This window comes from Oryctolagus cuniculus, chromosome 2, assembly GCF_051225735.1.
Source record: "Oryctolagus cuniculus isolate XC-2025 breed Fujian yellow rabbit chromosome 2, ASM5122573v1, whole genome shotgun sequence".
Lineage (NCBI taxonomy): Eukaryota > Metazoa > Chordata > Mammalia > Lagomorpha > Leporidae > Oryctolagus > Oryctolagus cuniculus.
Genome location: NC_142868.1, coordinates 21650931 through 21678082, shown reverse-complemented (window position 1 = coordinate 21678082; position 27152 = coordinate 21650931). Strand labels below are relative to the sequence as shown.

Below are 27152 nucleotides of genomic sequence, written 5' to 3'. Positions count from 1 at the left end.
CTATAGGATCTGATATTTGAACTAAGATAAGAGTAAGACAACCATGCAAAGATCTGGGGGAATATTCCAGACAAGCACAGAAATCTGAGATGGGAACATCTGGAATGCTTAAGGATCAGGAAAGTTCAGAATAGTTGGAACAAAGTGGTATGAAATCACAGAAAAGGCAGTAGAAAACATGATGTTTCAATAACTACTTAGAAATTCCAACCTCTTTCACTAAAAATATAACTCCAGTTGAAATTAATCATAACATTTGTACCCACAGCAAAGCAACCATATAATCGAAAATCATGGAAGAAATTCCTGGTCCAAAGGGGAAGAGCGGCATCTAGGCATATAACACAGCATTCCAAACCACCTGCATCTGTCCCAGAGCTTCAGTGCATAAGGCTCACCTATTCATACCGAAACACTTCTGGAGTGGAATAAGGCAACCTATCCTACATAACCTATCAGGCAGTTGACTAATTAATAATAATTCTGGTAAACTATTTTTCCACTAAAATCTTTCCCCACTCACAAATGAAAAGAAAATGACAATCTCTAGATACTTAGGATTTATCCTATAGGCAAGATAGTTTAAAAATTATCTCACATTGTACAATATGTACCTCATTTGTAAAGGAACATGTGGTTTATAATTATTGTTCTAAAATCCTTCCAATTTAATGGCAATTATGTCTAGGTTTAGTAAAGTAGAAATTTAGGGTTAAAATTTGAGACTATTTACTGATGATCTTAAGAGTTATCTAATGATCAAAGAAATCCATCAAAAAAAAGGAGGCAGCAATTCAAAAACTATTCATATTAAGGCCAAAATCAGGGCTGGTGCTGTGGTGTAGCAGGTAAAGCAGCCATCTGCAGTGCCGGCATCCCATATGGGCAGTGGTTCGAGACCTGGTGGCTCCACTTCCGATCCAGCTCTCTGCTATGGCCTGGGAAAGTAGTAGAAGATGGCCCAAGTCATTGGGCCCCTGCACCCTCATGGGAGACCCGGAAGAAACTCCTGGCTCCTGGCTTTAGATCAGCACAGCTCCGGCCATTGTGGCCAATTGGGGAATGAACCAGCGGATGAAAGATCTCTCTCTCTCTCTGTCTCTCTCTCTCTCTCTCTCTCTCTGCCTCTCCTTCTCTCTGTGTGTAACTCTGCCTTTCAAATAGATAAATAGATCTTTTAAAAAAAAAAGACCAAAGTCAAGTTAGATACTTATTCAGAAATATTTAATGAGTACCTATGAAATATTCCATATTAAAGAGTGAACAAAACAGCTAAAATTCAGAGTGAACAAAACAGCCAAAATTTCTGCCTTCCTAGGGTGTACATTAGTAATATAAACAGGTAAGAGCTGACAGGTAGGAATAATGCCCAGAAACCTCACAGTACCCTTGACTCTGGCTTCTGCTTGTCCCCCAAGGCACTGTAAATACTTCTTATATTTTCCACTCACTCACAGTTACCTATTTCTGGAAACCACTTTCCCTTGTTGGAATTCATCTATCAGGTTCCTAAGCAGTTTCTTTTGCTTCCTGACTATTTTTGACCTACCTACAACTTTGACTATTAGCCAGGAATGATGTCTCCCTTACTCACTGGTGATTGTACCTCCAGTGTTTAACATGCCTTGGGGGCTACTGTCTGAATATGATTTGGCCCTTGAACTCATGTGGGACTTTAAACCCCAAAAGTCATAGGTTAATGTTACTAAGAGGGTAGAAACTTAGTCCAGTTACGAGGTTTGGAAGTGGGTCCTTTGGGAAGTGAACAGACTGCATTGGGTCATTAGGGTAGAGACAATAAAAATTCTACTCATGGGGTTGTTACAAAATTATATTAAATAAGTCAATGCATAAAAAAGTGATTAGCACAGTACCTGGCACAAAATAAATATTTAAACGATGTAAATTATCACTAAAGTAATTGATTAGCTATTAATACAATATAAATCTGTAACCATTTAAAAATCAATGGAAAAAAATAATTAAAGTGTATGACCTAAAGTGGGAAGGGCTAACCTGGGTTACAGTTATAAACCTAATGTAAATAACAGAATACAGGTTGGTTTTTTTCCTATTATATTTGTTAAACAAGAATCTGGATTCTTTGAAATGCTAACTAAAATAAAACGAAGTAACTATTTTCAAGTTTGCTCTGGTGAGCTCATGTGTTCCACACTTCAATAAGGAACGTATATGGGAGGGGAAGTGTTTAGCTCCAATTATTTAATATTACCTAATGAAGAGGCCTATTTTGTGCTTTCTTCAGTCATCTATCTAACGGTTGCTTCCAATGAAAAAAGCAACAGAATATGCTAAGTCAACTTTTACCTTTTCAATTTACCTTAGGAGGAACACTCCTTTCCCATTTCCAGTGTGTCCTTCCACGTAGTAAGAGCTGCATTTACTAGAACAGTTTTTGCTTCTCTCCAGGGCTTTTCTTACCTTACCACAGAAGGGTTTAATGTTTGTTCAACTTTTAAATTTGGGAAGAATAAATTCAATATGTTTACCCAGATCCAATACTATTGGATCTATGTTTACACAGATCCAAAAGTAATTCAAGAGTTCAGTTAAGGGGCTCATTTTGCTCTTATTTTTTTTTAAAGGGTTATTTATTTATTTGAAAGGTAGAGTCATAGAGAGAGAATTAAAGAGAGAGAGAGACAGACAGACAGACCTCTTCCACCTTTGTTCATTCTCTAAATGCCATCAACAGCCGGAGTTGCACCAGGTTGAAGCTAGGAGCAAGGAACTCTCACACACGGGCAGGAGGAACCCAAGCCCGTGGGCCATCATATAATGCCTTCCCAGGTACATTATCGGGAAGCTCAGTAGAAAGTGGAGGAACTGGGACTGAAACCAGCATGGCACTCAGATAAGGATGTGGACGTTTCCAGCAACAGCTTAATTAACCACTGTGCCATAACACATGCCTCTCAATCACTAATCTATGTCCTACTTAGTCTTTATCAGTAGTGTAATGTCATTTTGATCTGCAGTTTGCCTTTCTGCTTTATCTCATTTCTCAATTTGTTGAGAACCCTAGTGAGGAAGAAAGGTGGTATTAGTGAACTTTAATAATCCCAACAAATTATTCCCCCCAAAATTGTATTTAAAGATCTATGATATACTGAAGATATAATAATGAAACACAGCGCATGTGGTCAAGAGTCAGTCACAGAACAATATTCAGAAATGCATTAGATCACAAAAATAGTAATCTAAGTTACATGTGTTCAGTTTGCAAATCCAAAATTGGGAATTATACAAGAGGTATCTCTACTACATATTATAATTTTAAACCTTACTCCTCATGATAAACATCTCTTCCCTTGATACCTAGCACTATCAAAGATATCATTACAGTCAACTTCAATTAATAAATAGCACTTATATCTGATGTTATTTAAGAATTCAAAAACCCACCGGGAAGATAGGGATAATCAATAAAAAGATACTAATTTTTAAAATGCATACCTAAATTGTATCATAATATATGGTAAGCAGAGTTATCTCATTTCCCAATAATCAGCAGATTTGAAGGGGTAAGTTAAATGGGGGGAGTTAGAATTCTAGAGAATGATAGGGACAGAGAAAGGAGTAAAAACAAAACAAAACAAAAACCAAAGAACTCAGTCTATGAACTCCATAAGGGCAAAATTTCTGTTTACATCTCCCCAGTACTTAGCACAGTACTGGTATAGGTAGGTACTAAGTAAATAATCAAAGAATAATAGAATTTGAGAATGTTGAATAAACTACAAATACCAATATTCTGGATCTATATTTTTTGTAATGGCAAATTTAAAAAATAGTTGATATACCTAGATTCTAGATTAAACAAAACCACTGATGTTTTAATAATAGTATCTATTTTGCAAAAAAAAATAAAGGTTTCAAATGGTCCTCTTATAAATATAGAAAATAAAGATAATGTTAATAAGCTTCTGTTATCTGAAATATTGACTTAAGACAAATATCTTATTCCCTAATTGTACTGGATGAGTGAATAGTTGATATAAATTTTTTGATGAGAAAAAACCCATCTATTATTAATATAGCCAGGACTGTAGCAATTTTTAATTGTATCAGACTGACTATAATTATGTGGGGGAGATTCCTAAAGACTGCCCTTCCCCTGCAAGAAAGAGCATTCCTTGCTGATGGCTGGCCTATGGGATAGGATTTCCCCAGTTCCCTGCTGCCACCCAACCCATACCAGCCCTCCCTAGGGGAATAAACGTCTTTTTCAGAATCTGATGGGGACGGCAAAGGTGAGCGGAGTACAGCGGGGCTAGCGTCATTAACTGACAGCGTTGTAGAACACCGGGGAGCATGTCAGGTGGTTGTGACCATGAACCAATTTTGACGGCTATTTAATTCTGCCAGGCAAGCGGATTGCTTTCTGATTTACCAACCAACTGGCCGGCCTAAGTTATTCCAATGAGCAGAAGAAACCCATGTCTCTCCCAATCAGACTTTCAAATGGCATCTTTGGAATGAAGGAATATTATGTGCAAGCCTCTTTGGGCTCCCATACCATGACAACATAGCAATATTGATTATATCCTTTACAAAGTAAGTATAGCTAAACAAAACAGTATCTCAAAATATGTGGGGAAAACTCACACACTCAGTTCACTATAAACCGCATTCTGAAGTTTCTTCTCCCAACCTATTTAAAAGAAATATGACCATTAGTTTTTCTAACAAACATACATCAAAATGTATATTACTAACACTTTGGCATCATCTTCATTGGTGAAAGAAACTTGTCATTCACCAATCACTGTGTAAAGTGTTATTATCGAATTATTTCCTACACCCATACCATATCCCTTGGCTAACACTGAATAGCAAAAACATCAATTGATATTATTTTTAAAGCAAAACTATTGTGCCATCTTCTCAAATTGGAAGGAACATTTCCCTCTTCCGCTATTAAAGTGATCAACGAATATAAAAATCTTTGGATGCTGCACCATTCATGCTATGAGGAACATGCCAAGGGAAGGGCAAGAAACAGTTATCTGACAAGGACAGATCACAAGAAATTAGTTACAAAGAACTAGTCAGGGTCCTGACAACAGAAGCAGACTATTGAGTTACCATCAGTCAGACTAGTTAGCTCAGCGGTTAACTACTTGAATTTACCTGGGCAAACCACTTAACGCCTCGGTTCCCATGTGCAGAAGTTGGAATAGGGAACCACTCTTCTTGTTCTACAAAAAAATTAGGATTTTCTTTTTGTTTTCTTTGAAAGCACAGAAAAGAGGTAGAAAAATAATTGTGGAAGAAAAAGAGCCAAAAGAAAAATTAAAAAGAAAACTTACATAAATCAGGAGATACTCAATACTTCAAGTTGTATTTTGAGCAGGAAGGTAAACAGTATTTAAAACTAACTAATGCAGATCAATCACTGCTATATTGTTCCTGAATTTTTCCCCATTTCATTGAGATGTCTGACAGTTCCAATTCTCCTCAAACAGAAACATATTCTGCTACAGTTTTTACAATTCTGAATAAGAAACTGAAAGGTTGGGATAAAATATTATTTTGCTTTAAAGGATTAAGAATAAATAAAAGATTTCCTTATTTTAGCCAAAAGGATTAGAAAAAATTACAAACCTGTTATTTTAAAGAATTCCTTAATATCCTCTTTTAGTGATTCAAGCTTAATCTCAGGTCTCTGAAGACTAGCCTAATAAAAAAAAAAAGAAAGAAAAGAACAAAGGAAAAGACAGAGGTCAAAAGCAAATAATTTGGGTTGATATTTAACACAAAATTTTTAAAAAGGAGTGTCCAAATGCATATATTATTTAAAAAAAATTCTCTTCCAGGACAGAGAACCTTATTAGAATTATCTGGAATAGTACATAAAAGAGAAGAATTTCTCATCTACTCTTAAGATAGAGGATCTCTGATAGTACACTGAAGGGTACTCAAAATACAAAAGCTAGTAGTTTATGAATACTTAACATCTTTTTTTTTATTTTATTTTTTGACAGGCAGAGTGGACAGTGAGAGAGAGAGACAGAGAGAAAGGTCTTCCTTTTTGCCGTTGGTTCACCCTCCAATGGCTGCCGTGGCCGGCACGCTGCGGCCAGCGCACCGCACTGATCCGATGGCAGGAGCCAGGTGCTTCTCCTGGTCTCCCATGGGGTGCAGGGCCCAAGCACCTGGGCCATCCTCCACTGCACTTCCCTGGCCACAGCAGAGAGCTGGCCTGGAAGAGGGGCAACCGGGACAGAATCTGGCGCCCCGACCGGGACTAGAACCCAGTGTGCCGGCGCCGCAAGGCAGAGGATTAGCCTAGTGAGCCGCGGCGCCAGCCAAGAGTCCTTTTCTTTTAATCTCTGATTTGCACGTTAAAAAAGACTGAACAACTAGAGAGCAAAACCAAAATCTCATGGAAAATATTTACAAGATAACTCAGTGGTAAGATATCCCCCACAAATCCAAAATATAAACAACTGGTGACCAACCAACAGCTACAGAACTGTATGGTATTAGCACTAGCACAAGTAGAAGCAGGAGGAAGCAATACAGTATCTGATGTATGTGAAAACAAGAGAATGTCCAATAGTCAGCAAATACGCATTGTAACACATAAGGAGGAGGGCCAGCACTGTGGCATAGAGGGCAAAGCCGCCACCTGTGGTGCTGGCATCCCATATGGGCACCAGTTCGAGACCTGGTTGCTCCACTTCCAATCTAGCTTTCTGCTATGGCCTGGGAAAGCAGTAGAAGATGGCCCATGTCCTTGGGCCCCTACACCAGGTGGAAGACTTGGAAGAAGCTCCTGGCTCCTGGCTTCGGATCGGCGCAGCTCTGGCCACTGCAGCCAATTGGGGAGTGAACCAGCAGATGGAAGACCTCTCTCTCTCTGCCTCTCCTTTTCTCTCAGTGTAACTCTTTTTTTTTTTTTTTTTGACAGGCAGAGTGGACAGTGAGAGAGAGAGACAGAGAGAGAAAGGTCTTCCTTTTGCCGCTGGTTCACCCTCCAATGGCCGCCGCTGCAGCCGGCGCACCGCGCTGATCCTGGCAGGAGCCAGGAGCCAGGTGCTTTTCCTGGTCTCCCATGGGGTGCAGGGCCCAAGCACCTGGGCCATCCTCCACTGCACTCCCTGGCCATAGCAGAGAGCTGGCCTGGAAGAGGGGCAACCGGGACAGAATCCGGCGCCCCAACCGGGACTAGAACCCGGTGTGCCGGCGCCGCAAGGTGGAGGATTAGCCTATTGAGCCACGGCGCCGGCCCTCAGTGTAACTCTTTAAAATAAATAAATAAATCTTTAAAAAAAAATACCACATGAGGAGCCAAAGTCTAACTAAGGGGGAGAATGGGCAGGGGTTTTGCTTAACTGAGTATGGGAAGGAAGATGTGATATGCGGAGACTACAGCACTCGAGCATCTGCTAAGTCTTGATACTGACCCAGCAGAGCTCCTTTCCAGACCAGTCACATGGAGGAGAAAATGCACAGAAAGTAATAAAAAGTAAGGATGACAGGAATCTAACTCATTACCTGGAAAACTGGTAAATAAAGGGATGGACACTTATTTTGTCTTTCCTAAAGAAACTATATTACTAATGGGTACCAAAACAGTAAATTATAATATCACAATTTTGCAGCCCCCAATGAATGACTAATTGTAGGCACTGAACAGAAACAGCTATTAACATCACAAAGGAGCCAAACATTCTGTGCTTCTCAACCAAAGAACACTCTGCTGCCTGTAACAGTGCAACAGGGATGACACCTGAGTCTCAGGAAACCTCTTCATCCAGCTGTCAACGTACATGACACACAAAGGACAAGAAACACGCTGAACTGCAAGAGAAAATTACTAATTTTTCTAAAATTTTCAATATTTTAAAATTTCTTTTATTAAAACCTCCTAGAAATGCTTTTTATATCAAAGCCAAACAAACTTCACTGATACCCTAATTATAAAAATCTTCAGAAATTTTAGAATTAAAACACAATACAGTGACAAGAGGACAACATGGTAAATCACAGTGATTGTCAAACATGAGTTAATACAACCTTCTTGCAATGAAAACTGAATCTAGTTAGGAATTCTACCATACAAAACACACTGAGAGTGATATTGCTATTCAGTGAGGACCTTTTCTCATGGACTAGTGTTATGGCCAATATTAAAAAGATACAATTTTATTCTGATAGAGCCTCAGTAACTAATTTATTTATGTATTTTTCTTTGTTCGCTCAGCACAGAGAAAAATCCTGATTTCCATGGATAAGTGTTTGCATTTTTAATAGCCTTCCTGGAAATCTCAGCACACTCCCAAATTAAACCAAAGCAGAAAACCAAAAGAGAAGTAGTTAGAAATTCTATTTTGGAGATAAGCCCAAAAATTGTTTACCACAAGTACAAAAAATATTAGACAAAGAGCCTCTGATATTTATAATTGCTAAAACGGTGCATAACATGATGTGATTATCAAATGACGTGTCACTGGCTCACTTGTCATCCATCTCAGCAATGTACCATGATGTGGCCATGTTAAGCAGGTGCACTGTGCTTTGCCTGGCCAACAGGAAGCATGGCATACCCGCTGCAGTAGTATACTCACTGATCAAACATGCACAAACTCCAAAATTTTTTTTTTAATTTTTTATTTAGTAAATATAAATTTTCAAAGTACAGTTAATGGATTACAATGGCTTTCCCCCCCCATAATTTCCCTCCCACTCACACCCTTCCCATCTCCTGCTCCCTCTCCCATTCCATTCACATCAAGATTCATTTTTAATTCTCTTTATATACAGAAGATCAATTCAGTATATATTAAGTAAAGATTTCATCAGTTTGCACCCACACAGAAACACAAAGTGTAAAATACTGTTTCAGTACTAGTTACAGCATTACTTCACATTGGACAACACACTAAGGACAGATCCCACATGAGAAGTAAGTACACAGTGACTCCTGTTGTTGACTTAACAATTTCACGCTCTTGTTTATGGTGTCAGTAATCTCCCTAGGCTCTAGTCATGAGTTACCAAAGCTATGGATGCCTTTTGAGTTTGCCGACTTCGATCTTATTCCAACAGGGTCATAGTCAAAGTGGAAGTTCTCTCCTCCCTTCAGAGAAAGGTACCTCCTCCTTTGATGGCCCCATTCTTTCCACTGGGATCTCACTCGCAGAGACCTTTAATTTAGGTCTTTTTTTTTTTCCAGAGTGTCTTGGCTTTCCATGCCTAAAATACTCTCATGGGCTCTTCAGCCAGATCCGCATGCCTTAAGGGCTGATTCTGAGGCCAGAGTGCTATTTAGGACATCTGCTGTTCTATGAGTTTACTGTGTATCCCGCTTCCCATGATGGATTGTTCTCTCCCTTTTTGATTCTATCAGCTAGTATTAGCAGACACTAGACTTGTTTGTGTGATCCCTTTGACTCTTAGACCTATCAGTGTGATCAATTGTGAACTGAAATTGATCACTTGGACTAGTGAGATGGCTTGGGTACATGCCACCTTGATGGGATTGTACTGGGATCCCCTGGCATGATTCTAACTCCACCATTTGGGGCAAGTCTGATTGAGCATGTCCCAAATTGTACATCTCCCTCTCTTATTCCCACTCTTATATACAAACTCCAAAAATTTTTAAAGACCATGTAATTTCTCCTCACCTATTACACATTTGTAAACTATCCCAAACACATAAAGATAAAAAAGATTTTTTTGTTGGATCTACCCAGAAACAATATAATTCGGAACCAAAGTAGTAGATTATGTGGAAAGCATTTGATACTTAATATATTTGAGAGAGGATTGTTTCTGAATACAATTTTTCAATGAAATATTTCTAGGTAAACAGAACTTTTAGAATCCTTGCTATATCACATCAGTTGGAAAACTACATGGGAATAAATAAAAGTAGGATTTAGCATCAAGGGATCTGGAATCATCTCAGCCTTATTTACTAGCTTTGCTAACACTTTTAACATCTCTACAGCTTGTGTTTTTTTATTTAATAGAGAAAATGATACCCAAACTAAGTTATCGTGAGGCTCAAACAGTAAAGTTTCAAAGTTATGTTTAGACTGTGGCTGTAACGTTCAATATAATTAAAGTTGGGTTATAAAACACATGATGTACCCAGATGGCAAGGGAATAAATATCTATATAAGATTGCTGAGGGTGGGGGCTGTGGAGGGCTAGATGTAGAGGTTTGTAAAATATCTAATATGAATATTAAGCTCTCTTTTAAACAAAATGCCTCTAGTGCAATCTAAGAGCTGTTGAAGAATAACCTAACTATATAACCAAGCAAAGGAATATACAGTACACAGTTACATCCCTACATACTTCCTTCACTAATTTATGTATCTTGATTTTTCTTTTATTTTTTTTTTTACAGGCAGAGTGGACAGTGGGAGAGAGACAGACAGAGAGAAAGGTCTTCCTTTTGCCATTGGTTCACCCTCCAATGGCCGCCGCGGCTGGCGCACTGCGGCAGGCACACCGCGCTGATCCGAAGGCAGGAGCCAGGTGCTTCTCCTGGTCTCCCATGGGGTGCAGGGCCCAAGGACTTGGGCCATCCTCCACTGCACTCCTGGGCCACAGCAGAGAGCTGGCCTGGAAGAGGGGCAACCGGGACAGAATCCGGTGCCCCAACCGGGACTAGAACCCAGTGTGCTGGTGCCGCAAGGCGGAGGATTAGCCTTTTGAGCCACGGCGCCAGCTTTGTATCTTGATTTTTAATAGACAACTTCTACACTTCTGCACTCCTAAAAACACATTTCCCCACCAACACACACACACACACACACACACACACACACACACCCCGTAGTGTCTTTCTATTCCAAATATAACACTGTTAATCCAAAGCACTGGGCACTTGCCATCTTAAATTTATAATCTTGGTAAATAAAGAAAACTGGAAAAGCAAAATGGTTGTGTTAGCAGCTGAACCAAAGAAGCTGGGAGATAAGTTGAGGCTACACACTTCACGAAGTACAAAACAGGGCATGGGAAACCCTACACGAAGGGTTCCAAGGATGCTTCAATTCCCTCCAATGAGGCCCCATCCTCTCCACCAACCACAGTTCCACGGTGTGAGTCCTGGGCTTCTCTTCATCAATCTATGCCCAGAGAATCACAGAATAGCAGAGTCAGGAGGGACTATAGTTTTTCAATTGTCAAGTAAACATTTAAAGTCTGATTCCACTCCCCAAGTGGTTTAGAAACTCTAACTTAGGAACTCTAACCCAGTTTTCCTTTTTTTAAACATTTATTTATTTATTTGAAAGAGTTACATAAAGGGTGAGGCAAAGGCAGAGGCAGAGATAGTGGTCTTCGATCCACTACTTCATTCCACAAGGCTGAAATGGCCAGATCTAGAAAAACATGATGCTAAATTCATATGGAAACACAAGAGATCCTGAATAGCTAAACCAATTTTATACAACAAAAACAAAACCAGAGGCATCACAATACCAGATTTCAAGATGTACAACAGAACAGTTACAATCAAAACAGCCTGGTCTTGGCACAAAAACAGACGTGTAGTCCAATGGAACAGAAAAGAAACTCAAGAAATCAATCCATGAAACTACCAACCACTGGTCTTTTTTTATTAAGATTTTTTTTATTTATTTGAAAGATAGAGTTACAAAGAGAGGTAGAGACAGAGAGAGAGAGAGAGAGAGAGAGAGAGAGAGAGAGGTCTTCCATCCACTGGTTCATTCCCCAAATGGCTGCAATGGACAGAGCTGGGCCAATCCGAAGGCAGGAGCCAGGAGCTTCTTCTGAGTCTCCCACATGGTTGCAGGAGCCTAAGGGCTGGGGCCATCTTCTGCTGCTTTCCGCTGTTTTCCACTGCTTTCCTAGGTGCATTAGCAGGGAGCTGGATCAGAAGTGAAGTAGCCGGGATTTGAACCAGTGCCCATATGGGACACAGGTGCTGCAGGCTGGGGCTTTGACTTGCCTTGCCACAATGCCAGCCCCACAACTGATCTTTGACAAAGGAATTAAAATCAATTCCTGCATGGGAAGTGGGATACACAGCAGACTCATAGAATGACAGATGCCCTAAACAGCACTCTGGCCTCAGAATCAGCCCTTAAGGCATTCTGGTTTGGCTGAAGAGCCCATGAGAGTATTTTAGGCATGGAAAGCCAAGATACTCTTGAAAAAAAAAAACGAGGACCTAAATGAAAGATCTCTGTGAGTGAGATCCCAGTAGAAAGAACAGGCCATCAAAGAAAGAGGTACCTTTCTCTGAAGGGAGGAGAGAACTTCCACTCTCACTATGACCTTGTCTAAGTAAGATCAGAGTCGGCAAACTCAAAAGGCTTCCATAGCCTTGGCAACTCATGACAAGAGCCTAGGGAGATTACTGACGCCATAAACAAGAGTGTCAATTTGTTAAGTCAAAAACAGGAGTCACTGTGCACTTACTCCTCATGTAGGATCTCTGTCCTTAATGTGTTGTACATTGTGAATTAATGCTATAAGTAGTACTCAAACAGTATTTTATACTTTGTGTTTCTGTGTGGGTGCAAACTGTTAAATCTTTACTTAATATATGCTAAATTGATCTTCTATATATAAGAGAATTAAAAATGAATCTTGATGTGAATGGAAAGGGAGAGGGAGCGGGAGAGGGAAGGGTTGTGGATGGGAGGGAAGTTATGGGGAGGAAAAAGCCATTGTAATCCATAAGCTGTACTTTGGAAATTTATATTCATTTAATAAAAGTTTAAAAAAATCAATTCCTGGAGCAAGGACGATCTCTTCAACAAATGGTGCTGGGAAAAATTAGGTCTCCACATGAAGAAGTATGAAACAAGACCCTTCCCTTACACCTTACACAAAAATCCATTCAAAATCGATCAAGGACCTAAATATATGACTTGATTCTATCAAAATATTACAGGAGAACATTGGGAAAACTCGGCAAGACATTGACATAGTCAAACACTTCTTGGAAAAGATTCCAGAAGCATAGGTAATCAAAACCGAAATTGACAAATGGGATTACATCAAGCTGAGAAGCTTCTGCACTGCAAAAGGAACACTCAGCAAAGAGGCAACCAATAGAATTGGATAAAATATTTGCAAACTATTCAACTGGTAAAGGATTAATATCCAGAATCCTTAAAGAGCTCAAGAAACAACAACAAAAAAATCCAGTTAAGAAATGGGCAAAGGACTTGAACAGGCATTTTTCAAGAGAAGAAATTCACAATAGCTAAGATATGGAACCAACCTAGATGTCCACCAACTGATAAATGGATTTAAAAAATTATGGCAATATACACTGTGGAATACCACACAGCATAAAAAAATGAAATCCTGTCATTTGCAAAAAATGATGCAACTGTAAACTATTATACTTAGTGAAATAAGCCAGTCCCCAAAAAACAAATACCATATGTTTTCTCTGATCTGTGGTACCTAATACAGTACCTAAAAAGTAATCTACGGGAGTGAATTCGACATTAAGATGCAATCATTTTGAACAGCCCTTGTCTTGACTGTTGAGGAACAGTGTTTTTTTATCCTTCATACTATTTGTTGAAATCTTTACTTAGTTTTAGAATTAATCTTATGATTATAAAGTTAACTAAAAATAAACTTTTGTAAAAAATAATAATGGAAATAGGTGAGGTAGGAGGAAGAAGGGTGGAAACATGGGTAGGAGTGAGGGTAGAGCGGAAAGTATCACTGTCTTCCTAAATCTGTATATATTAAATACATGACATATATACACCAAATATATGTGTGTGTGTGTGTATATATGTATATATATACATATATCTATGTCTGTGTGTATGTGTTTATTTCAAGGCAGAGTTACAGAGAGGCAGAGGCAGAGAGAGAGCGAGAGAGGTCTTCCATCACTGGTTCACTCCCCCAGATGGCCACAACGGCCAGAGCTGCACCAATCCAAACCCAGGAGCCAGAAGCTTCTTCTGGGTCTCCCACATGAGTGCAGGGACCCAAGGCCTTGGGCCACCTTCCACTGCTGTCCCAGGCCATCACAGAGAGCTGGATGGAAGGTGGAGCAACCAGGACTAGAACTGGTGCCCATATGGGATGCCAGCACTGCAGATGGTGGCTTCTCCCCCTATGCCACACCGCTGGCCCCACCTTAAATATACTTTTTAAAAAAGAAAAAATAATGGAAATTTTATCCACCCCTCCAAAAAAAGAAAATAGGTTAATCACTTTCTGCCAGAGACTTTCAAATATTTGAAGGCAAGCTATTGTGTCATTCCTGAAGCTCCTCTACTCAAGGCCACATTCATTATCAGGTTCTTCGAATTCCCTTTATGTAATAGAGTGTTTTTACCACCATGGCCATTTGTCCTCTACTGTTATAGCTTCCTAATGGACCTATTTCACTTATTCCACTAGACAACTGACTCAAACTTTTCAGTCTCATGATATTCACCCACTTAAAAAATTTTGAGGCCCTGAAAGTGCTTTTTTCCCCCAAAGAAACCTTTTATTTAATGAGTACAAAAATCATAAGTACAACTTTAGGAATAGAGAGGTTCTTCCCCCCATACCCATCCTGCCACCCCACTCCCATCCCCCCTCATCCTCCCTCTCCCATTTCCAGTCCCATTCTCCATTAAGATTCATATTTAACTAACTTTATATGCAGATGATCAACTCCATACTAAGTAAAGATTTCAAACAATTTCTACCCCCCAAACACACCCAAAATATAAAAAACTGAGAATAAGTTTTACAGTTAATTCTCATAACACAACTCATTAAAGATAGAGGTCCTGCATGGGAAGTAAATGCACGGTGACCCCTGTTTTAATTTAACAATTAACACACTTATGTATGATGTCAGTGATCACCCAAGGCTCTTGACATGAGCTGCCAAGGCTATGGAAGACTTTTGCATCCATGATTTTCATCAGTATTTAGAAAAGTCCATAAGCCAAGTGGAAGTTCTCTCATCCCTTCAGAGAAAAGTACATCCTTCTTTGATGGCCCCTTCTTTCCACTGGGGTCTCACTCACAGAGATCCTTCATGTAGGGCATTTTTTTTGCCACAGTATCTTGGCTTTCCATGCCTGAAATGCTCTCATGGGGTTTTCAGCCAGACCAGAATGTCTTAAGGGCCGATTCTGAGGTCAGAGTGCTGTTAAGGGTATTTGTCATTCTATGAGTCTACTGTGTAGACTGCTTCCCATGTTGGATAACATTCTCTCCTTTTTAATTCTATATATAGTTATTACCAGACACTTGATCTTATTTATATGATATCTGTAACATTAAATCCTGTCTATATGATCAATTAAACATTTAACATGATTACTTTAACACTTAAGATGGCATTATTACCAGCTGAATGGGATTTGGAATTCCATGGCAAGTTTTTAGCTTTACCCTTAGAAGTACATCTGTAGGAATGTATGCAGATCTTTACAGCTCCTTACTCTCTTATTACCATTCTTATTTTTTATTGGGATCTTTTTTCAATTGATAAAATTTTCAACTTTATACACATACGATTAATTTTATGTTAAGTAAAGAGTTCAACCAATGGTATTAAGAAGGAAATATAAAGAAACTGTTCCTAGACAGACAAAACAAGGGCTGTTCAAGTCATTGCTTCTTATAGTGTCAATTTCACTTCTACAGGTTTCCTTTTGGGTACTCTGTTAGTTATCACAGATCAGTTTGATAATGTATGAATCACATTGATTGATTTGCGAATACTGAACCATCCTTGCATATCTGGGAGAAATCTCACTTGGTCCAGGTGAATGATATTTCTGATGTGTTGTTGGATTTGACTGGCCAGCATTTTATTGATGATTTTTGTGTCTATGTTCATCAGGGAAATCAGTCTATAGTTTTCTTTCTCTGTTGCATCTTTTCCAGGTTTAGGAATTAAGGTGGTGCTGGCTTCATTGAAAGAATTTGGGAGGATACCTCCTTTTCAACTTTTTTAAGTAACTTGAGAAGAATTGGAATTAGTTTTATTTAAATGTCTGGTAGAATTCAGCAGTGAAACCATCTGGTCCTGGGCTTTTCTTTTTTTGGAGGGTCTTTATTACTGATTCAATTTCTGTTTGATTATGGATCTGTTTAGGTTTTCTGTGTCTTCATGGCTCAATTTAGGCAGGTTGTATGTGTCCAGGAATCTATCCATTCTTCTAGGTTTCCCAGTCTGTTTTCATACAGCTCTTTGTAGTAATTTCTGATGACTCCTTTTATTTCTGTGGTGATTGTTGTTACATTTCCTTTTTCATCTCTAATTTTATTGATTTGGGTCTTCTCTCTCCTTTTTTTGGTTAGTTGGGCCAATAGTGTGTCAATTTTGTTTATTTTTCAAAAAACCAGCTCTTTGTTTTGCTGATTTTTTTATATTTTTGTTTGTTTTGTTAATTTATTTCTTTTCTCCTACTAATTTTTGTTTTGCTGTTATTTTTCTAGATCCTTGAGGTGCATTGATAGCTCATGCATTTGGTATCTTTCCTATTTGTTGATGTAGGTTCCAATTGCTATAAACTTTCCTGTTAACACTGCTTTTGTGGTATCCTATAAGACATTGTACTGTCTTCTTCATTTGTCTCCAGAAATTTTTTTATTTCTTTTGATTTCTTCTATGACTCACTGTTCATTCAGGAGTATGTTGTTCAGTCTCCATGTGTTTGCATATTATCTGGAGATTCCTGAGTTGCTGATTTTGTTCATTGTATTGTGGTCCAAGAAGTGTTTGGTATGATTTTGCTTTTTTTTTTTTAATTTTATGAGACTTGCTTTATGGCATAGCATGTGGTCAATCCTAAAGAAAGTTCCATGCACTGGTGAGAAAAATGTGTATTCTGTGGCTTTAGGGTGGAAGGCTCTGTAGGTATCTGTTAGGTCTATTTGGTGTATGGTATTAATTAACTCTGTTTCCTTGTTGATTATTTGTCTGGTTGAACTGTCCATTGCTGAAAGTGGAGTATTGAAGTCCCCCATTACTATTGTATTTGTGTCTGTATCTTCCCCTAAATCCATTAACATTTCTTTTAAATAGTCAGATGCCCTGTACTTAGTTGCATGTACATTTATTATAATAGTCACATTTTCCTGTTGAATTGATACTTTAATCATTATATAATGTCCTTCTTTGTCTCTCTTAATAGCTTTTGTAAAGTCTATGTTGTCTAAAATTAGGATGGCCACACCAGCTCTTTTTTGGTTTCTGTTAGCATGGATTTTCTTTTTCCATCCTTTTGCTTTCAGTCTGTGTGCATCTTTGTTGGTAAGATGTGTTTCTTATAGGCAGCAAATAGATTTTCTTTTTTAATCCATTCAGCCAGTCTGTGTCTTTAAACGGGGGACTTGAGACCATTTACATTCAGGGTAACTATTGTTAAGTACCAACTTTACCCTGCCATGTTTCTGTAAATAGTCCTGTTTTTGTATTTTGTATTTCCTTTGTACTTTTGCTGGGTCATTTTCTGTGTTCATCTTCTTTGACAGTGACGTTCCTGCTTCTGTGTTTCTGTGTGTAGCACATCCTTGAGTATCTTTTGTATCTTTTTGTTGTGGATGCCTCTTTCTCCAGATTGGGAAAGTTTTCTGTTACTACTTCATTAAGAAGGCCTTGTAATCTTTTCTCTTTCCACATCTTTCAGAACTCCTAGGATCTGTCTGTTGGGTCGTTTAATAAAATCCTATAGATCTCCAACCGTTGTTTTCAGTTTTCTAATTTCTTCTTTCATTTGGTCTGACTATAATATTTCTAGAAATTTGTCTTCTAGTTCTGACATTCTTTCTTCTGTCTCACCTAGTCTGTTGATAAGACTTTGCACTGCATTTTTTATCTAACCTATTGAATTCTTCATTTCTAGTATTTCATTCTGACTTCTCTTTATTTTCTCAATTTCTAGGGAGTGCTTCTCATTTAGATCATGAATTTGCTTCTGAATGCTTCTAAATAATCTGATGATTAACTTTCTGAATTCTGTTTCTGGCATACCCTTGGTCTCTTCATCTTTAACTTCTATTATTGAAGCGTTGTAGTGTCCCTTTGAGGGGCTCGTAGTGTCTTATTCTTATTTAGGGTTTTTCCTTGGTTCGTTGGCATTTGTGTATTTCTTCTTTCTTTGTCAGGTTGCTCTTCTCTTTAATTTGTGCATCTGTGCTTGTGGTGAGGTTTCCCTCTGATATGAGCTGCTACGTGTCTGTGTGTTGCAAGTGGAAGCAGGCAGCCCGCCTCATGGAGCGCAGCTCATTTTTCAATCATGTGGTTGCAGGTACAAGCTCTGGTGCACTGAGCCCCACCTCATGGGGCCTGGCTCTCTTCCCAATCATGGTGGTTGCAGGTAGGAGCTCTGGTGCACTGAGCCCCGCCTACTGGGGCCCGGCTCTCTTCTCAATCAAGCGGTTGTAGGTAGGAGCTCTGGTGCACTGAGCCCCGCCTACTAGGGCCCAGCTCTCTTCTCAATCATGTGATTGCAGGTACGAGCTCTGGTGCACTGAGCCCCGCCTACTAGGGCCTGGCTTGCTTCTCACTGCTTCATGGAACAAACTCGAGTTTTCGATATTCAGGACTTTCCCTTGTTGTACAATTTGCATGGTGGGGAAGAAATTACTCTGAAATGTGGCCTCATTCCTGGGTGGGAGGTGTGCTGAGGTGGTCCCCACAATTGATGGGCGTGTGCCCGTCAGGCAAAGGCAATATCGCCCTGCTTACATTCAAAAATGTAAATCTCCTGGCCGGCTGCAGGTCCAGCTGGGGTGGGGGACGTAGATGGGCAGGCGGGTTCCTCTACCTCTGTTTATTCCTCTATGCCTTCTCTTTCTTCCCCACATGGAACTTCAAACACAGTTCGCCAAGCTCCCCTTCCGGCTGCTATCTGTCACTCTGTGGACCTGTGATTTCCTGTCTAACCAGGTCCACTGGGGGCTGGCGACAGCCTCCCCATTCCGCATCTCCACCATACCTCCACCACTTCCCTTTCTTATTTGCTCCTTCAGCATGGACCTGCCCAGTCTGTGTTGGACTCCTGGGCTTCCTGTAGCAAATTTCCCACTGCTCTTTCTCTGCATGTATCCTCTCTCCTTTTTAATTATCTATTTTGCCCAGGGTGACTAGGATCGTCCTGTTGCTATATTGCTATCTTGGGTTCCTAATCCAAAGTGCTTTTTTTGGTATGTATTATATCTACTTATATTTGAAGCACTGAAAGTTAAAACAATTAAAACTATTTAGTATGGTTGTCCCTCCAAAATTATACATAAAATTAACATATGATTCAGTAAATCCACTTTTGGGTACATATGCAAGGTCTTGAAAGTAAGGACTCACAGAGATACTTGTACAACAATGTTAACAGTTACATTATTCACAATATCCAAAAGGTGGAAACAATCCAAAATATCTATAGATGGATGAATGAATAAACAAAAGTTACTGGCACACATACATACAAAGAAATATTATTCAGCCTTTAAAAAGGCAGGAAAACTTGCCACATGCTACAACATGGATGAATGCTTAAGGTATCATCTTTAGTAAAATATACCAGTAACAAAAGGTATAAAATGCATGATGTCACTTATATTAGGTACCCAGAGTAGTCAAATTCATAAAGAGAGGACGCATAATGGTGATTTCCAGGGAATGGGAGCAAGGGAAGCATGTTATGCTATTGTTTAATGGGTACAGAGTTTCAGTTTAGGATAATGAAAAATTCTAGAGATTATGATGGTGATTGGTGCAGGACATGTAAGTGTACTTAACGCTAATTCAGAATTATACAGTTAATGGTTAAAATCATTATATTTGAATTATGCATATGTTGCCACAATAAAATATTGTTTGACATATTTTAAAGTAACAATAAACCCATTATATATTAGCCTAAATATTTCTATTTAAAATAATAAAATATTTATAAAAATTAGTGGGAAAAGAGGTGTCATTTTTACAAATCTATCTGATGACAGTCTTAATGAAAGATAGCTGGATTCTTAAATCTGCCATGGTATTCATAAATCTGCCATGTATTCAATCTGTGGCACCATGTTGTTTTGATTGATTTATATAAGAAAAATCCAGCTTCACACATATATGCAACTGGAAACTATTTTAATACCCTTTTCAGATATTTGGGAGTATTATCCTTTGATAGCATACCAAAATTGGACAAGTCATAGCTTCCTAAGGATTAGTTGCAATGTGGAATCTGAACATAATAAATTGTTTTTATTCTATAACATAAAAATGCGGCCATCTTCCTACCTTTTGAATTGATCTTTTACCTAAACATGGTTTTATAACACTTTATCTTTTACAATTACTTATTTTCCAATATATTAGTTAACTAAGTTATATAGTTGAAACATTTTATTAAAAATATCAAAAAGTAGTATTTGTTAACATCAATACCAGTATCATTAGAAAAGAACTTAAGTATCAGGAAGACATCAAGTTCACAGATACAAGTTTTCCAAATTCTATTTTTTATTAAAAGTTTTAATTTTTATCATTGACAAAACATAATGGCTTTCCTTGAAATGACAGGATTACTCCACTCATTTTTGATAAAATGCCTGCCAAATATCCAACTGAGAATAATAAAAGTTTCATCAGTCACTCTTTCAACTATTTCATTAAACAAAAAAAGGCAGCTCAGCTTTAATTCAAATAATGGCCTAAGTACATTTCTTCTAGATACTCATTTTACTTCACTATGCAGCAGAAGTGCCTTATGTATACTTTCCATTTGTCAAACAGATTATAAAAATGTGTGCTCAAGGGATGAGATTTAACAAGATCAATAATTATTTATTTATTTATTTTTTTGACAGGCAGAGTAGACAGTGAGAGAAAGAGACAGAGAGAAAGGTCTTCCTTTGCCGTTGGTTCACCCTCCAATGGCCGCCGCGGCTGGCGCGCTGCGGCAGGCGCACCGCGCTGATCCGATGGCAGGAGCCAGGAGCCAGGTGCTTTTCCTGGTCTCCCATGGGGTGCAGGGCCCAAGTACTTGGGCCATCCTCCACTGCACTCCCTGGCCACAGCAGAGAGCTGGCCTGGAAGAGGGGCAACCGGGACAGAATCCGGCACCCCGACCAGGACTAGAACCCGGTGTGCCGGCGCCGCTAGGCGGAGGATTAGCCTAGTGAGCCGCGGCGCCGGCCGAATAATTATTTATTGCTTCATCAAAGACACAGAAGTAAAACAGCTTTTACATTTTCACTTGAATACATGGTGGTGAAGAATACAATGACTACTAGTAGAGATTTGTACCAAGACACTAGCAGCTAAATGTATCTCCATTACTTTTATACCATCAGTATAAATGTACAACAAATAAGGTTAAATAAAATTCCTAGTACTACTACAAAACAGTTTTGACTGAGATGATCTTAGAGACTAGCAAAGGCTCAAACACTATACTTTCAGAATCACTGCACTACATAGATTATGAACTTGAGGAAAATTGCTCTTCACCTCTATACTCCAAGATCTTGTACAGCAGCTTCTCCACAAAAATTACCTCTAATTAAAGCATTTGTTCATTCTCTTAGCAGTACAGATTTCTTTAAAACAGATTGATTGAGTGATTGGTTTGAAAATCAGAGTTACAGAGAGAGGGAGAGACACAAAGAGAGCTTCATCTACTGGTTCATTCCCCAAATGGATGCATTTGCTGGGGCTGGACCAAGCTAAAGCCAGGAGCCTGGAATTCCACCCATGTCTGCCATATGTGTGACCAGGGCCACTTGGGCCATCTTCCACTGCCTTCTTTGGTGCATTAGTAGGGAGCTGGATGGGAAGTGGAACAGCTGGGACTTGAACTCGAGTTCATAAGGGATGCTGACATCACAGGCAACAGCTTAACCTTAGATTTCGAGATTTCTTAGAGTGTCCTACAACCTGCAAAATCCCATAAGAAACACAAGAAGAACAAGAATAGTCTTCGTTCTCTGGGACTTCTAGTCCAGTAAAGAAGACAGATAATTTTTTAAAAGCCACTATATAAGGGTACTTCAAAATGTTTGTGGAAAATAGAACTAAAAGTTTAGTTTAGTTTGGAGCATAAAAATAAAAGGATTGCTAACCTGATGGCAAGGATGGAAGGTGCCACTCTGATAGTCATTGAGCACTTATTACTGTGCACATTTAGGCAGAGACACCATGTGTATTACACATGTCATAATATGCATTTTCCATGAAATTTTTGTAGGTACCATTCATAGAAAAAGGAATAATTAATTCTAATTGAAGAAACCAAAAAAGGAGAGCAAAGCAATATAGGCTAAGTGCACAGATTGAACAAGGGCTTAGAAACAGTCTATGCATCATCATTTTGTGAAATAGCAAAGGATTCCATTGATATATGAAGGGGGAAAAATGAAAGATAAAGCCAAAGCATTCTCTACTGTTCCTATCTATCCTGTTCACCAATGTCAGATTAATGCTAAAAAATACACCCATGCCTTCACCTTCTTCAGAATACCTCAGGGGTTGGATGTTTGGTCCAGCAGCTATGACTCCAGCTGGGACACCAGAATCCCACATTTCAGCGCCTGGGGTCAAGTCCCAGCTCTTCTGATTCCAGCTTCCTCTTTTTTGAGATTCATCTGTAGCTCTTTTTTATTTTTTAATTTTTTTATTTGACATGTAGCGTTACAGACAGTGAGAGATAGAGACAGAGAGAAAGGTCTTCCTTCCGTTGGTTCACTCCTCAAATGGCCGCTACAGCTGGCGCTGTGCCTATCCAGAGTCAGGATCCAGGTGCTTCCTCCTGGTCTCCCATGCGGGTGCAGGGGCCCAAGCACTTGGGCCATCCTCCACTTCCCTCCCAGGCCACAGTAGAGAGCTGGACTGGAAGAGGAGCAACTGGGACTAAAACCTGGCACCCATATGGGATGCTGGCACTGCAGGCTGAGGATTAACCTAGTGAGCCATGGCGCCAGCCCCAATTTTTTAATTTTTAAGGTGAACAGTTTTCATGTATTTCATATATAAAGATTTATAAAAAAAGATTTAGAAACTTAATTATATGTCCCACCCTACCTTCCTGCCTGCCAGTGCTCCAACACTCCCTCCTCCTCAATTTACAATTCCTTCCTTTAATTTTTACAATGATCTACTCTCAGTCTATTTTATACTCATAAGAGTAACCCTACACTAAGTAAATAATTCAACAAATAATAATAAGAAAAAAAAACACTATTCCTCAACAGTCAAGACAAGGAAGTAAACAATCATCTAACCTCACAATGTAAATTTCATTCATAAACATTACATTCTTTGGTACTCTGTTAGTTACCACAGATAAGGGACATATGGTATTTGTCTTTTTGAGACTGGCTTATTTCACTAAGTATAACAATTTCCAGTTGCATCTATTTTATTGCATAAGACAAGATTTCATTCTTTTTTATGGCTGAGTAGTATTCCATACTCTATATATACCACAATTTTTTATACAGTCATCAATTGGTAGAATCTAGGCTGATTCATATCTTAGCTATTGTGAATTGAGCTACAACAAACATAGGTGAACAGATCACACTTTCATATGCTGATTTCATTTCATTTGGATAAATTCACAGAGGTGGGATGGCTGGGTCAAATGGTAGATCTATTTTCAGATTTCTGAGGTATCTCCACACTGTCTTCCACAATAGCTGAACCAGTTTATATTCCCACCAACAGTGGATGAAGGTACCTTTTCCCCACATCCTTGCGAGCATTTATTATTTGTTGATTTCTATATGAGAGCCATTCTAACTGAAGTGTTGTGAAACCTCATTGTGGTTTTGATTTGCATTTCCCTGAAGGCTAGTGATCCTGAGCATTTTTTCAAGTGTCTGTTGGTCACTTGAATTTCCTCTATTTAAAAATTCTTGTTCAAATCTTTTGCCCATTTCTTAACTGAACTGTTTGTTTTATTGTTGAGTATCTTGAGCTCTTTAAGGTTTCTGGATATTAATCCTTTATCAATTGAATAGTTTGCTATATTTTTTCCAATTCTGTAGGTTGCCTTTTCACTTTTCTGAGTGTTTCTTTTACAGCGTCGAAGCTTCTTAGCTTGATGTAAACCCATCTGTCTTTTTTGGATTTTTGATTGCCTATGCTTCTGGAATCTTTTCCAATAAGTCTTTGACTATACCAATGTCTTACAAAGTTTCCCCAATGTTCTCTTCTAGTATTTTGACGGTTTCAGGTTGTAGATTTAGATCCTTGATCCCTTTTGAGTTGGCTTTTGTAAAAGCTGTAAGGTAGGGATCATGTGTCACATTTCTACATACGGAAACTCAATTTTACCAGCACCATTTGTTGAAGAGACTGTCCTTTCTCCAGGCATTGATTTTAGCTCATTTGTCAAAGACACACTGATTACAGATACATGGAGTTCTGGAGTTTCTATTCTGTTCCACTGGATTACATGTCTATTTTTGTGCCATTACCAGGCTGTTATGATTATATCTGCCCTATAGTAAGCCTTGAAATCTGGTACCCAGATAGGTTATGTGCCTTTCCTGAAGTTACATGTTTCATAAATGGCACAGTGGTGATAAAATATTAAAGTCCCACATTCTGATTCCAAGATGGCAGAAAATGGAAAGGGCATACAGCTGCAGGATAGGGAAAACAGTAAAAAGGAAAAAAGTGAAGAAAGTACATTCTCAGAGGGGACTTAGAAAACTGTAATGGAGATTCTATGGAAGGAAGAATGCCGTGGATCCATGTGGTAGGTGCAGATATGCAGTGATGAGTATGGACACAACACATGACTTCAGTATTTGGGAGCCAGAGAGAGCACCAGCTTTGGAGAGTGGGGTGAGAACAGCCTCTAGTGGCCCATGCCACTGGTGACACAGCCAGAGGGAGAGCCTGGTGGACTACACTACCTTACAGTCTGGCTTGGAGCCCTGAGGGGGACAGGGTACCCTCTAACCTAGCAAAAAATAGCAGCACATTTCTCTCTCTCCATCCCCCCACAATGGTTCTTGGCAACCAGCTGTGAGAGGGAAGGCACCATTTTTTTTTTTTGACAGGCAGAGTGGACAGTGAGAGAGAGAGAGACAGAGAGAAAGGTCTTCCTTTGCCATTGGTTCACCCTCCAATGGCCGCTGCGGCTGGCGTGCTGCAGCCGGCGCACTGCGCTGATCCGATGGCAGGAGCCAGGTACTTATCCTGGTCTCCCATGGGGTGCAGGGCCCAAGGACTTGGGCCATCCTCCACTGCACTCCCGGGCCACAGCAGAGAGCTGGCCCATTTTTGACATAAGTAACAACCGTAGCAATTATGGCACACACTGAGCAACTAGTGGGAATAGTACGTCATCTTGACAGCAGTAGCAGCAGTAGCAGCTCAGGTGCATGCACCCAGCAATGGGCAGGGAGAAGGAGCCATTCTGACATCAGTACCAGCTGCAGAAGCCCTTGTGCATGCCCCACAACCAGTGAGGAAAGGCACCACTGTGGGGACTGGCACTGTGGCACAGTAGGCTAAGACTCCACCTGTATTACAAGCATCCCACAGGTGTGCATGTCCTGGCCGCTCCCATAAAATCTGCAAATGGCCTGGGAAAGCAGTGGAAGATGGCCCAAGTGCTTGGACCCTGTACCCATGTGGGAGACCAAAAAGAAGCTCCTGGCTCCTGGCTTTGGATTGGCCCAACTCTGGACATTGTGGACATTTGGGGAGTGAACCAGCAGATGGAAAATTTTTCTCTCAGTGTCTCCCTCTCTGTCTCCCTCTCTCTGTCTGTAACTACCTCTGAAACAAATAACAAAATAAAATATTTTTATAAAAAATGCACAATTGTGAAATGAGGAGGGGCTGCATGAGTACTCTTGTGCATGCGTCTGATTCAGATATTTCACCAGAGGGAAAAATCTACATTCCTCACTGACATTGAGTCTGCCTAGGAGGATTGATAGAGGCATGGGACTGTGAAGTGCGACCAGCTTTTTAACATATCACAGGCTCTGGGGGCTCAAATCACCTAGGCATAAAACCCACAGGCAGCTGTCTCTGGAACGTCTCAGCCTCTCAGTGGATTGAACAAGCTAGTGGGGCAGAGTGCTTCCTCTATACCCTGTGACTGTGGGAGCCCTGTGTGCTGAGACTGTAGGAACTCTGACTACATGAGAGGGCTCAGAGTGTAGCTGCATCTCTGGGTAATCACGGTGTACAGCCCCACACACTCAGAGCTCCCTGACTGCCTGTGGGCGGGGGGGTTGCTGTAGCAGAATCCAAGCTCACACTGAGTACTGCACAGATCTTTGTGTGGATCATCTTTGTGTGGCAGTCTGTATGAGTATTGCACCCACTGGGGTATAACATCTGGACACTGACCAGCTTGGAAGAGAGAAGGTAAGGGTGTAATTACACCAACAGAGGTGAGCATATTCTCCTTTCTGTTTACAAGAGAAGATTGACCACACCCAACTTGGGTATCAACCTGGATTCTTGCTCCATCTTGGAGTATGGACCAGAGTTCCCTGGCCAGTCCCAGAACACACCTCTGGGTATTCCCTAAAAGAGCAGACACTCCACTAAGCCACAGATGCATAGTTCAAAGATAAAAGCCATCAGAGGTAAAAACCAAGTACCACAAAAAATGCCTAAAAATAAAAGCAGAAATTCAAGAAACAAGAATAAGGGACACAATATGACTCTCCCAAAGAACAAAACAACACCTCAATATTAGAATGTGAAGATGAAGAGATTGTTAAAATGCCAGAAATGGAATTCAAAAGAATGATAACAGGATTACCAAGAAGCAAATTCAAGAGTTAAAGAAATCTATACATGACATTAATGAAAAATTTTACCAAGAAATTTGCATTCTGAAGAGATTTCAAAATAAATCATTAGAAATGAAGAATTCAATACATCAAATAAAAAATACAGTAGAAAACATTGTCAACAGACTTGGTGAGACAAAAGGAGGAATATCTGAGCTAGAAGACAAATCTTTGGAAATCTTTCAATCAGACCAAAAAAACCAAAAAGAACAAATTAGAAAACTTAAAAACAGTATTGAAGATTTATGGGATACTATCAAATGACCTAACACAAGGGTCTTAGGACACAAATCTAACATAAGGTTCTTAGGATTTCCTGAAGATGTGGAAAGAGAGAATGGATTAAAAGTCCTATTGTCCTATTCAGTTAAATA

The 27152-nt window shown here is 39.5% G+C and overlaps 1 protein-coding gene across 8 annotated transcripts in view; it reads right to left on the bottom strand.

Moving 5' to 3' along the window:
* TBC1D19 (TBC1 domain family member 19) overlaps positions 1-27152 on the bottom strand; it is a 177439-nt gene that overhangs the window by 124188 nt on the left and 26099 nt on the right. For 2 of the 8 annotated variants that reach the window (XR_016229834.1, XM_051842268.3), the window contains exons 2-3: positions 5629-5701; positions 4630-4675 (exon numbers count right to left, since the gene is read on the bottom strand). The exons of 2 other annotated variants lie outside the window; for them this stretch is intronic. Coding sequence is in view for 1 of the 6 variants with exons in the window: in XM_051842268.3 (XP_051698228.1) it covers positions 4630-4675; positions 5629-5701 (119 nt within the window). In the remaining 5 variants the exon portion in view is untranslated. Of the gene's footprint in view, positions 1-4629; positions 4676-5154; positions 5223-5628; positions 5702-27152 lie in introns of those variants that run through there. 4 more of the 8 variants (XR_016229835.1, XM_051842295.3, XM_089327030.1 and 1 more) reach the window with 3 other exon arrangements.